The 14,189-nt window shown below is 38.7% G+C and overlaps 1 protein-coding gene across 2 annotated transcripts in view; it reads left to right on the forward strand.

Annotated features, from left to right (window-relative positions):
- Prkg1 (protein kinase, cGMP-dependent, type I) overlaps positions 1-14,189 on the forward strand; it is a 1,080,074-nt gene that overhangs the window by 60,326 nt on the left and 1,005,559 nt on the right. Inside the window, exon 1 of one of the 2 annotated variants that reach the window (XM_013017166.1) lies at positions 12,677-13,082. The exons of the other annotated variant lie outside the window; for it this stretch is intronic. Within the exon in view, the coding sequence (XP_012872620.1) occupies positions 12,772-13,082 (311 nt within the window). The 5' untranslated portion in view covers positions 12,677-12,771. Of the gene's footprint in view, positions 1-12,676; positions 13,083-14,189 lie in introns of those variants that run through there. 2 annotated transcript variants of the gene reach the window in all.

A 14,189-nucleotide genomic window follows, 5' to 3' on the forward strand; every position in this document is an offset into this window, starting at 1 on the left:
ACTGAGTTATTAAAATTCAGTGACTTATTGCCAGTTTTAAAAATTCAGTTTCAATATCCCTCATCATTTCCACTTTTCTGTTGAAGTTATCCACATTTTCATATTAATTCCAAAATGTATTTGTTGTTTTAAAAGTCATAACTCTGAGAGAGAGAGAGCAAGGGTAGGAATGCCATTATTATAAAAGAAATGTACTCATCACGTGACTTAAATAACTGTAACCCCTCTGTATATCACCTTTATAGCAATCAAAAGAAGAACAAACAAACTACTGTACTACAAATAATAAAATAAATAGCCACTACTGTTAATTGGAGTATCCGGCTCTACAATAGGCATGCTACTGTTGTGTGCTTTAAGCTTCCTTTTTGCTTTCTTAGATTTAAGTACAGAGTGATATTTTGGTGTAACTAACTTTTTTTGACTGAAATTTGATATTGTGTCTGCAAAATTAGGAACATGATTTTACATCCTAAATGATGTGATCTTTCCTCAGGAAACGTTACTTTCTTTCTCTTGACAGAAAAGGGTAGTAGGGATAGATCAACTTGGACCATAGATTGAGCAGCTATGAAGCAGAAATCCAGTCTTCTTTGAGGACAGGATTATTGCCAATTAAAGTTTAGCTTTTAAGGCTTTCAACAGGTTGAGCTTGAATGTCAGGTTTTGTTCCTCTAGCGTCATGATACTTTTAGAATCTTTGACAACTTCTTAGCCCCTTAGTTTCTAACGTATGCCCAAACATTTATAGTTGTAGGAGACTTTTGTAATTGTAACTACCCCAAACACTGAATGTTCAGCTCCTTTTCTAGCTTCCCATTTCTCTGGAGTATCATCCTTTCAATTCCTCACTTGTTTGAGACATTTACAATACACTACATTTTTGAGGGTCCATTTTGTTCTGGTTATTCTTTTTTTGTTTTGTTTTGTTTTTTGGTCGGTGGTGGGGCTTGAACTCTGGGCTTGGGCACTGTCCCTCAGCTTTTCAGCTCCAGGCGAGCGCTCTACCACTTGAGCTACAGCGCCACTTCCAGTTTTTTGGTGGTTTATTAGAGATAAAGAGTTCCATGGACTTTCCAGCCAGGGCTGGCTTTGAACCTCAATCCTCAGATCTCAGCCTCCTAAGTAGTTAGGATTACAGGCATGAGCCACTGGCGCCCGGCTCTGTTCTGGTTATTCTTGGTAGAAAGGATGCTTAGCTGTAAGTTAACCTTCCACTACTTAATTTTTTATACCAAATTCTCTTGAATAATATTTTAATACAAAAATCAATGTCTATTAAAGTAATAAAATCTGAAAAGGAAAAAGTCCAAGCCACTGATTACTTATGATTCAAAGTGACATTTAAAATGTTGACAATCATGTGAAGAAATCTAAAACAAATTTTCTGAAACTTCAAAGCATCACTTTTTTGAGATACTTTTTTGAATGTTATCTTGGATTTCTAAATTTAAAAAGTGAACAAGCTTCATATAACCCTAGAAAAATATACCAGTTCTTGGCTTGAATGAGTTGAGAATTTTCCTTATTAGGATAGCTTTTTAAAAACATTGCTGTTATTGTCAACAAATTAATCAGTAATTCTTGTTTCATTATCTGGCTACTTAAAAATTAGGTTAGTACAACTACCTTTGTGTGTGTGAGAGAGAGTGTGTGCTGGTCCTTGGAGCTGGATGCTGTCCCTGAGCTTTTTTGCTCAATCCTATTAAGCTAACACTTGAGCCACCTCACTACTTCCAGATTTTTCTGGTGATTAATTGGAGACAGGAGTCTCACAGACTTTCCTGTCTGGGCTGGCTTTGGATCATGGTCCTCAGATCTCATCTTCCTGAGAAGCTAGGATTACGGTTGTGAGCCACCAGCACTAGGCAGTACAATTAATTTTACACATGGCAACTATTTATTTGTATTGGTAAAGAAAATTTATCAGTTTGGTCATAGATGAGTCCTACTATATTTCTAGTATTGCTTGAGATTATAAGACACTGATTTATGTATTCATAAATGGGGTAAATAGTATAATATCTTGAATAAAATAGACACTGTGTAAGCAGTCTTGGGTACATTAAAACAAAACAAAACAACAACAACAAAGAAAATTTAACAAGTGTTTTTTTTTTACCTTTATAAGATCTTCCAATGAATGGCAAAATGAAACGAATGTGACTTTCATGTTACTTTTATGATGTGTTGCTCAATATGGAGTTAAAATGTGAACAGTAGAGGGTGCAATTGCACCTTTAGTTCTGTACTTCATCCATTAGAAATTAGTAACTAATGACTGAAGAGAAAAATTTGAGCAGTGTACTATTAGGTGCAGTTGTATCTTATTTATGGAAGTGCATTTAAAAATTTGAATCATGCAAACAAGTAATATAATTTTACAATAACATGAAATGCTTTGCTTCAGCTTATATTTTAAGGAAATAGCAAAGTTAAATCTTAGAAACTGCTTTCTACAAGTATTATTTTACCTGAATGGAATCAAGGTTATATTTTTTTCTCTATGACATATATTTACACACACACTTATATTTTTAGAGCATAATTAGTATCAATCATAACTATTTTTCCTTTTAGGAAAAGCATCTTCCAGAAGTACTTGAGTATATTGATGCAATTCCCATTTTATAGGAGGAGTTAATATAACTAAAAACCACTAGAGCTCAGCAATGCAGTATCAGGAGATTTCCTACATTGGTGGAACATTGTAGAAAAAATTCCTACACTGAATTGTCTGTTAATGCTTAGGTTTTGTCAAAGGTAGAGAAGTTTCTCATGATTGCAAGTCAGAAACTCAGGGTCCACTGAGTGCATCAAGCAACATTATACCCCTGTGGTACAGATCTTTATTGAGAGTAACTTGGGAGCATGTGTGGGTAAAGCTTTGAGTCTAATTTGACCAAATTTGGCTCTTTCTCATAGATAAGAGTCTCTTCAAATTTTTATAGGAAAGACTGAAAAAAAGACAAAATTGATTTGCCCCCAAACTTATATTCTGTTATAATAACTATAAAGAACTTAAAAAATCTTCTTGCTCACTTAAAAACAAAATGACAGGCAACATCTACTTGAGAAATATTTCTCCTTTGCATCAACAAACCACAACTTTTTTAATTGTCCAACTGCTTAACACAGTGGTGATACTTTATACTTACTATTAATCTGGAAGGGTAGCACTTCAGTGTTCAGTGGATTGTGCTACTGAGTTCATGATTTTATTTGAAGGGCATATGCTGATATCCTGTAGGAAAAAGAAAAAAAGAAATAGAACAAGAGCATGAGAGTGGGAAATGGAGATGAGGAGCTAAGAACTGAATGTATTGGTGAGCTAAATTTGTTCCTTGTGCATGAGTTTTCTTCGGATGTTCCTTCAGTGTGAACTTCCAGGGCAACTCTCAATGAATTGATCAGTTGAGGCATATGCAATTTATTAGCAATCAGGGAAGTAACTCATTTAGTAAGTACCCCAGTTGGAAGAATCTGCTTTCAAAATAATACTGAATGATGAGTAATTTTCTAAAAGATGAACATATAATGGATTACTCAAAAAGGTCAATTTCAAGTCAGCCTTCCTGAGGTTAAAATTTGGGGCCTCCTGTTAGCTCTGCAGGTGCTCTATCACTTGAGTCATACCTCCAGTCCAGCTTTTTTCTCCCTGTTTATTTTGCAGATGGAATCTTGAGGAGTTCTCTGACTGGGTTGGTGTCAAATTTTAACCCTCCAGATCTCAGCCTCTTGAGTAGCTAGGATTATGTTACAGGCAATGAGCCACTCTATGGACTGACTAGTCTTTTGAAGGAGTAACTAGAATAGTGAAAGACACAAGGAAGAAGTTGCAGAATTGCAACTGGTATAGACAATGGCAACAGACCTTGAAGACAATATTTTTAAGCCTAAAAATAACAAAGATCTGATATTATGGTGGTCTAAAAGTACTTCAGAAGAGTTGATTGTCTTGCTGTAGTTTGAACACTTGGTTGGTTACTAAGAGGTATTATTTTCTAGGATTGTGAGGTATCAGAAAATAAACAATGTTATGATGAGTCTGAGCAAACAAATACATTGTTCAAAGAGAGATGTCTCTTCTTTTTTCTGAATAATAAAAGCATATTTTTAAAAATTAAGCCTCTGATGTATTTGATTTATTAGATTCAGAAAAGCTTCTACTGAGCCTTTATTTATTAGATATTATATACCACCAGTTGGATGACAAGAGAAAAAAATGTCTTGTTAACCTCTCTTACTTGATCAGAGGGGTAAGGATTATGGATATTAGTAAATAATGGCTGACTTCATCCATTTTATTCTTACCTCTAATTTCTCAGAGCAATTAGAAAATACATAGGGAGGAACTTGGTGTGCTATTTAACTGTATTTCTGAAAGTTATAAATCATGATAAGCACTATTATAAGGAAAGATGTGGGATGGTTTAGAAGGACTATCAGAGCGAATTTCTAAGGGGAGAAATGAAGAATAGAATCATGCAATTATTGACTAAAAAGATGGGAGATGGTGATGGAGCTGGGATTTGAAGATAGTGAAAGGGGTTAGGAGAAGGGCTTTACAGGCAGGAAGGGAAACATCACTAGAAAAGCCCCAAAATGTTATAATGAAATTTCTTGGAGACTGCAGAAATGAGGATCAGTGTAAGGGTCAGTAGAACACAACTATGTACTTAGTGGTTTATTCTCTCTCTCTCTCTCTCTTTCTCTTTCTTTCTTTCTTTCTTTCTTTCTTTCTTTCTTTCTTTCTTTCTTTCTTTCTTTCTTTCTTTCTTTCTTCCTTCCTTCCTTCCTTCCTTTCTTCTTTCTTTGTTGATGATCATACTGGGGTTTGAAATCAGGACCCACCTGCTTGCTAGGCAGGAACTCTACCAATTGAGTCATGTTCCTCAAACTTTTTTGGATTCAGTTTAGTTTTAGTTTTGGTTTTTGGATGGAATTTCACTTTTGCTATCTGACCTCAGATTGCAATTCTCCTACCTAGGCCTTCCTCATGCTGGGGGATTATCGGTATAAGACACTAAATCTGGCTTTAAAGAACTAATTCTTACTTATTTTTTATTTTATTGTAAAGATGCTGTACAGAGGGGTTACAGTTACATGAGTAAGGCAATGAGTACATTTCTTGTGGAGCATTGTTACCCCCTCCCTTGTTGTTCTACCACTATCTCTCCCTTCCCCACCTTCCCAACTCCTCCCCACCGCCAAAGTTGTAAAGTTTATCTCTAATACACTGTCTTGTGGGCATCATTGTTGCAAAAGGTCATTCTGTGTCCTGGTTTCAGCATTTTGTTATTCCCCTTCCCCTCCCCAGAGTAACTAATTCTTAATAATTTACTCTCCTCCTTTTGATCCCAGTGTAATTTTCCTTTGAACATATTCACAACCTAGGCAATAGTCCTATAACTCAAGCTAATTTTAAAGAGAGGAAATGTGATTATGGGTTGAATAGCAATGCTAGCCCTTCCTGTTAGCACCAAATTTGTCATGTGTTTGTGGCTTTTTGTCATGTCATTGGTTGTGGTAACAGACTGTGGTTTTCAGAAAGAGATACTTTTGGTTAGCCATGCTATAGGAGGGGCTAGTATTGGTATATGCTCATTTCACACTTTGTTGTGATGTAGAAGACAGGAAGGAATTTCATGAATGAGGAAGATGCTTTAAATAAGGCATCCAATGTACCTGGAAACAATTAAATGTACAGCAGCAATCAAAGTTCCATTGGGAAGCTACTTAGCCAATTTGAAGACCTCTTAATACACTTTGCTTTCTGTCTCAAATTGAAGTGTGAGTTGGCCTTAGCAATTATTGCTTACTAAGAGATGCAAAGCAGGATTTTCATGGGAAGCAAGCCAGTCTTCGGTGTGTGGTAATGACAGAAAGACCAAATGAAAGACCAGGAGAATATCAGGATGAGGACAAGAACACATTGATTCTAACCCTGCCACTGTTTTGGGAAAGTTACTTTATGAACTTTGGCCTCTAGGTTTTATCACACTTCAGATTGGGAGATTGAGTTAATTAATGCCTGTGTTCAATTCTAGATGAAAATTCCGTGACATATATTGCTTTCTATTTTCAGAAGATGAGGAAAGACGGGATGCCAAATCATGGCAATGAATTTGTGTTTGTATGCATGTATGAACTAGAGAATGTTCCATGGGAACACTGAAATAATACAATGCATGTGGACTAGAGGACACTGGAAAGTGAAAAGAAGCAATGTTCATCAAATGCTCTCTGTTCCTCACAGCTGCAATCACTTGTCACATTTCACAAAGAAAAGCATTTTGAAGATTTCTGTGTCATTTTTTGTTTTCTCCTTAATATTGGTAGGCATCAAACATACAACTGGAAGGAAACTAGAAGCTACAATTTTGGCTGTGCTTTGTTTTATGGAACATTTAGATGAATTTTCCATAACTCGCTATGTTAACTCTGATCTCTGAGTGAAAACATTCTTATATAATGCGATGATTCAAGACAGACACTGGATATTCTGCTCTTAATTCCCAAACTGCATAGCCATCTCTTTTTATATTTACTTGTATGGGCACAGGAATTATGTAACATTAATTCTGTTGCTGTTTGGGACATTTCTTTTTTTTTTTTTTAAGAATTGTGTATACATTAGTCTTTTAAGTTTAAATAGGAAACCACTAATATTTAAAATATTATTTGCTTACTGGCCTAAATGTTTGAGCTTTGAAAAAGATGAATTTCAAAAAGTCCTCTCTTGTCCAGCAAAGAATTATTGAATAATTTCTAAGTATATATAGTAGGAACAGTGACTGATAACTTGTAGTTTATTAAAACAACACATTGCAAATATATGCATCTGATGGGTCTTGGTGCTTCTATCCTGGTTCCAAGAGTGATGTTTTCATAAATGGCAGGCAGCATGTTTTGGCCTTGGATTGCTATCCAGTTATTTCCCAAGCCTACTGCTCCATTTGCTTGAGCACAGAAAGGTGAATTTCTGAAATTCTATTTTATGATGATTGCATAAATGTCATGATATCTCAAGATTTCCTTAGTTACAAGTTGTTGGTACATACTTGCCCAATGAGTTAATGAGGGTAAAGGCATTTTTTGTGATTTTGTAAGGTTTTATTTTTTGTCTGCAGCTCTCCTCCTTCCCAAATCCCGGAAGTCCCACAATATATACAAATTTCTCTTTTGCCCATTTCAGCCATTTTACTTAAGGATAAAATTCCCTCAAACTCATTTTATTGTAACCATATTATCAGTTTACACCTTGCTAATTTTGAACTAAAATTTAAGGTTTTGAAGTAAAATTAAGGTATTCTTTACATTAATTTGATTTATGAAAGTGATTAATTTCATGTATTACATGCCACTCAAAAGCAAAGCAACAACAAAAGAACAGTCATTGAGTGTAGAGATACTTTTCTATCAACCACATCAAACCTGTTTTCAAAAGCAAAATTACTGTTGCAAATGCTTTTTTAAAAAATATTTTGTGTGAAATACTGCTGCATTAACTTGGTGAGTGATGTGCATTTAATATACCGGAAGATTCACTGAAATGGAACTGAAGAATGAATTTATTAATCATAAATGCAGAATATTATGATGTTGCACTGCGATGTTTACTGGATTTACATTGCAGTGAAAAAACTATTTTTGTAAGAAAGCATTTTAAATTATAGTGTATGCATTTCGAATTTTTCCACTCATTAAAAATAACTCAAAATATAACATTTTTTTCTTTATAACCTTTTATTTCCTCAGCAATGGAAAAGAGCAGCTTACTAATGAGTACAAAGAACTTTTCAGTTTATTAGATAGTGTGTGGATTTTTGTGAGGACTAGTTTAGGCTAAATTTCAATAATAACTTGCCATCATTTTAAGCAGTGAACTATAAGAATTCATTTCAACTAATATTAGGCATGACACTAATTCAGTATAAATGCTAAGCACATTAGTAATTACAGTACAGGGCACTATTACTTTCCCATTCTCTATAGTAAGGGGTTTTTTTTGTTATCATTAATTTTTTTCTATGCAAACTTACCATTTAAAGAAACAAAACAGCCCAGTTTTAGAACTTTCACTTTCACTCATTTAATTGCCACTTCATATGACCAAGTTTACTCCTCAATTCTATCATGATTATATTCATCTGACTAAATCTATCAGAGTTAATATGATAGTTACAGGTGTTTGAATAGCTGTTCTTCTCTCATAGGAAACCAGTCTGTTTGTTTTCTTAAAAGAAATGTACCAATGAAAAGAGAATCCTTGTCTAATTTGTCAAGGTGCAATTAAAATTATATTGTCTGACTCATTGCCCTTTCCAGTCCAAAGACAATTTCCAAGGTATATTATTATACATTGAAATAGAAGTCATGATTGCTTTTCTAAAGCATATTCACATAAAAAATGCATATTTTTAATGTGCCTAAAACTGCCATTATGGTTCTTCCTTGCTTCATTATCAGTAACTTTGAAAACAGAAATGTAATGCATTTATAAAATAGAGAAGCACAGTAAATCTGAACTAAATGGGTTGGCCATCTTGGTTTACCCCAGGATTGAGAATTACTGGACAGTTCCAAGGAAAGTTAATGTTAAAACTGGGTCAACCCCAAGCAAATTGGTTACTCAAACCAGAATGGAATGCTGTTGCAGTCTGTAGAGTCTTATTTTTGGAGGGGAGAGTAACTTTAGGAATAATCTTGTTCTTGCTCCGCGTTTCTCTTTCATTTGCTTTCCCAACCCTAAAGTCAAGGTAGATCATGTAAAGGACACTGTGTTCTCTCTGGACCTAGAATCAAAACCAGTGGAAGCACTAAGAAGTTATGCTCAAGGCCAGGATGGATAGATAGACTCTGAGCTCCATTCCATTCAGTGTGTGATTCAGTGCCTCTATTTTATTAGATCAATTGGATGACAAAACCATTACAATTCTTTTGAAGCTATGTATGTTGGTAAAACATGCAAGCATACTTTATTTAAAAACCTGTCCAGTATTAAAATGGATCTACTTGGTTGAATATCTCAGCAAATGATTGCAAGTTCTTACTAAGGAAGACAAGGTGATATTTATTCTCAGGCATGATGGTCGGTGCAAAGCTGAGTAGATTAGAGTTCAGCACACCACTGCATAGTCTGGCTTTAAATGGAACTTTCCTTCTACTTAAGCGATAGAAAAGGGAATTGTGATTTGACTTTGGAATTCCAGAGTATGGATTCAGTTTCTTCAAAATTATATTATTCTAAAAAACAATCTAGCATCAAGGTTTTATCCTCGTTGGGAAATGTCTGTGGGTTGTGGAGAAGGGAAGATCTCTCCATGCCATTCTACTCCACTCCACTCTAAATTCATGTACAGACTTGTGCTTGGACTCTGTCCTTAACTTAACCAATTAAATTTGCTATGGGTTACATAGTAAAGACAATGTATATATTGAGAAGAAATCATAGGAACTTGATGATTTTTTAAATAAAATTTAGTTGTAGCTTTTACCAGGTACTATGCAAAAGGCATTTTAAAAAACATTAGAATCATTCAAATGTTTAAAATGAAATAATCTTGTCCCTTAAAACCTAAAGAGCCAGCTAAAGTCACTTACAATATTCTCCTGATGTCAAATGTGGTGTGATTCCAGCATTTCGGAGGCTAAGGGAGAATAATGGAGAACTCATGGTCAGTCTGGCCTACATGGCAAGTTCTAAGCCAGCTTGTGCTTTGTAGGGAGGCCCTGTTGTAAAAAGAAATAACAATAAAAATAATGCACAACATTATATTCTGTATCCTGAGTAGCTTTGAAAGTGTAAGTCATCTGAAATAATCCACTCTTTCCTCCGTTTCCTTTCTTTGTGTTTGTCCCAAAAGACTCCTTATTTTCTGTATCCTGCAGCACATTTTGTATCATGAAAATTTAATTAAAATGAAAATAGACCATGGATACAGACTACAGTTTGTGTAGCTCTGATAGTTTAAGAAGTAAACAGTCATTACCCAATTTAGTATGAAAACTAGACCTTGATTATCAAAATTCTTGCATAGTTTTGATGTGCTATGCTTTGGGCGACAAGGGGAAGGAAGCAAAATGCATTAGTTTCTAGTTTTCTTTTCTTTCATATGGATAGACTTTCTAAAAGTGAGAGCTTCTCTGCCTTTTTGTGTTTGGAAATGTTAAGTACACTCACTGAAGACTTGTATGGACTCCAACAAACCAATCCCTACTTAGCACTTTTCTACTTAGCACTTTTCTAATGATGTCCCTTATATATTGTTTCTGACATGGTTTTGGACATAAACTTTTGACTTTATGGCTCTCAATAACATGTCTATAATAAATTCATGTGGTGTTAAACATTTTCCCAGGGAAGTGATGAATTCCCAGTGGTTAAATAAGATCAGAATTTGGACTTTTGCCTAGGAGAAGGAAGTGGACACAGAAACATCTTTTAGAATGTAATCAGTTATACAAGTCACAATACTTCTGGTTTGGTTCACTTTTAATTAAACAATAATTCTGAACTGTTATTTACTGCTGCCTACTTGTTAGCTATGCATTACAAATGAAAATGTCGGGAATTATTCACAGCTACATCTACATCTACATCTTTCTATATATTACATCCTGAAATAAAAGCACTTCTGAAAATGTTTGTGTTGGAAAGCAGACAAATTAAACATCTTATGTCATTGGTACTAAGGAGAATTAGCTCATAATTTCTGTGGAAGAATGTTTAGAATTGCATATCCTTGGCCATTTACACCTTTAATTACATGCAGGTATACTTTAAATAAAAATACTTGTGATGCTCCCAGTGGTAACTGGCTCCTACCCCCCTCCCCCCGCCCCCGTCCTCCCCCCCCCTCTTTTAGCCCATGTACAGAAAATTGTATATTTAAAAGAAAAACTATGTGGAAGTTTTTGGTTTGTTTGTTTTGAGACATATTTGTGTTGCTGGCTAGCTTTAAATTCCAGTGATGAGATCAGCAATGTCATTCAATCGGAATTAAAGCCCCCCACTCCCTTTTAGTGTTAAGAGATATGGATAGGTATAACAATGAGGATTTTAATATTGACTATCCAAGAGCAGTCCTTGATAGGCTGCTAAAAGAAACTATAAAGTTGAATGAGTAAAGATTTAGTTAAATATAAGGAATGGAGGTTAAATATTAGATAAGTATTGAAAGGGGGGGGGAGTGCTTTTGAACAAGTGTTTCCAGAATGGGAGAATAACCCTTGGACAGAAAGGTCGCTACCTACTTGTCATCATTTACAGTAAATATTGTGGGCGCAGGATGGAGTTATGGCAGTGATTGGTATGGGATACAATATCCTGCAGTACCTGTCGTATCCCCACCTTCTTTAAAAATATATCTTCATCTTCAGAGTTGTGTCACAATGTTCTCCTTGCCCATCAAGGGGGACGTTCCTTTCCCAACAACTTGGTGGTCATCCCAGTAATGGTCATAAAAGTATGGTCTACTTTCTAAACGCCCTTGGCAACACAGAAATTACTTACCCGCTCCCCGCCCCCTGCCCCCCGCCCCCTTCACCTTCTCCATCAAACCAATCAAAAGTAAACCAGGCCCATCTGAGGGCAGCTCTGCTGCAGAGGGGTTGGGGTGGGGGGACTTCTAACGGGAGAATCCCAGTGACTTTCTGGAGCCCCAGTCCGTTTGGAATTTTGGCCTTTGCCCTGAGAAGAATTGATTGCTCTGAGTTCAGACTCCTCTGGAAGGGGAGAATGAGCAGAAACTGCAGATTAGTTACACCTGTGGGCTGAGGGAGGCCAACCTCCTCCCCTCTCCCCCCAAAGCACCTCGGATGTCACGGGAAATCCCTTTCAGGCACGATCGCTCTCACCTCTGGAAGAGGCAAGTTTCTTTGCAAGCGTTAGCCACCTGTGTGAGGCGCTCCCCGTGGGGAAAGGTGGGGGGGGGGGGAAGAAGCAAGGGCTCAAATCACATCGCTGGGGAGCTTTCCTCGGTGGGGCGGGTCAAGATACCACCAAGAGCTCAGAGCTTTTAGGATGCAAAGTTGACCCTGCCCTTGCAGGGTCCTAATCTAACCTCTTCCAGATCGGTATGCCCTGGAGCCCCCTGACGCCTGTCCAGTTGGCTGGGGGGGTCTTCGCGGTCCTCTGCCTCCCACCTCTCCACCCACCAAGTTGTGCTCCAGCCTTGCTCCGCCTTCGCACCCCCAGCGCGCCCGGAGCTTTATCAGCCTCCCCCCACACACCGCCGGCTTCCTTTGGTTTCCTTTGGCGTCCGGCGTTGGTGATCCTGGCGGAGCAGCCCCTGCCTTGGGAGCACCCCTCTTCGCAGCCCCCCGCATCCCACCCCACTCAAGTCCCCTCCTCCCGGCGGCTGCGGCTCCCAGGCCCCCGCGCCCGCCTCGGGGGCTCTTCTCCCCCGCGCACCGCTGCTGCGCCCACCACGCTGCTGGTTAGATCCCGGGGTGTTTTCTTTCTTTATTTTTGGACCTGCTGTTTTGCTCCGATCCCCCCCACCCCCCCCCACACACACACACAACATTTCAGCCTGTCGCCAAAGCCCAGAGAAGTGGAATCTGCACATTGAAACTCTCGGTGGCTGGAGCGGGGGAACTGGGCATGCTCAGAAGCCAGGGTGGCTGGCTTTGGTCTCAAGTAGGAAGCTTTTGCACTCGGGAGGCAGCGGCGGCGACTTTGGGGAAAGTTGATCGGAGAGGGGAGGAAGCCCCAAGACGCGGCGGAGCAGCGGCAGGAAGGAGCCCCCGGCAGCCCGGAGGAGCATGGGCACCCTGCGAGATTTACAGTACGCGCTCCAGGAGAAGATCGAGGAGCTGAGGCAGAGGGATGCCCTCATCGATGAGCTGGAGCTGGAGTTGGATCAGAAGGACGAACTGATCCAGAAGCTGCAGAACGAGCTGGATAAGTACCGCTCGGTGATCCGACCCGCCACCCAGCAGGCACAGAAGCAGAGCGCCAGCACCTTGCAAGGCGAGCCGCGCACCAAGCGCCAGGCGATCTCCGCCGAGCCCACCGCCTTCGACATCCAGGATCTCAGCCATGTGACCCTGCCTTTCTACCCCAAGAGCCCACAGTAAGCGAGGGGGTTACACGCCCGGGGTGGCCCTGGCCCCTTGGCGGTGGGATGCTGCCGCGGGTCTCTGTATTGTCTGTCGGCCCCCGCCCCTCCGGGCTTGCTGTGTCTGTTGTCATCCTCAGAAATGTTTCATTTTCATGAGCACTTCTTGCCGGGTTGTGCCAGACTCACTGCACATAACGTTGCCTTCGTCTCTTTGTCAAATGCCAAGGTATTTTGTTTTTAATATACACACGCATTCATATATACCACCCTGATACAAGACATGGTGTTGGGAACGCGCCCCAGGTGTGTGTGAGTGACTGTGAACAGAAGAATTAAAAAAACAAAAATCCCCAAAGCCCTGACAAACCTGGCCAGCCAGAAAATCCTAAAGGCAGGCTCTTCTGACTTGAAATGAAATGCGTCTGATATCACCCCCTTATACTTTCTGTTCTTTTGTGGCTCTAACATGCTGGAGCTTCACGCTGTTTCCCTTCAAACCTGATGTTCTGTCATCATCAAAGTGTAAGAGAGAGAGAGAGAGTAAATATGCATTTAGAAAGGGGAAAAATTTTTGATTTCCTGAATTGGATGACATTTACAATCCCATAAATGGAAGCCTACTCTGCTGCTTTTCAAAAGATGTTTCTTAATAACATCTGAGGGAGAATGTTACTTATTTTCCTGAAGGAATTTTTCTATGATCCCTTAATGAACAGCCCTTGTCCCTTCAGAGAGCTTGCATTATTTCCAGGGTCAAACACAGATAGGTACACTTGGATTTGTTGACAGTGTGGACACATCTTTCGCCTTACTCCTGACTTCCAAGGCAAACAGTCTGGTATTCTTCTGGCATTTTAGAGACTAGTGTAGTTCTGATGTCAGTGGATGGAAAAATTGAATGAAACTTGTTACACAACACTCAACTCAGAGTCCATATGGAAAGGAATCAACAGGACATGAGGGCAACCGAGGATGAGCCAGACTACCGGTATGAGCGGTATGTTTAATTAATAGGCAGTGACATGATTAAGAAATCAAAGGATTTCGAGACTCTACTACATGACACTAGTTGGATGACACGTGTTATATAATAACAGAAGGTCCCTTAGAAAAAAGCCT

The sequence above is a fragment of the Dipodomys ordii genome, unplaced genomic scaffold (genome assembly GCF_000151885.1).
Source record: "Dipodomys ordii isolate 6190 unplaced genomic scaffold, Dord_2.0 Scaffold34, whole genome shotgun sequence".
Lineage (NCBI taxonomy): Eukaryota > Metazoa > Chordata > Mammalia > Rodentia > Heteromyidae > Dipodomys > Dipodomys ordii.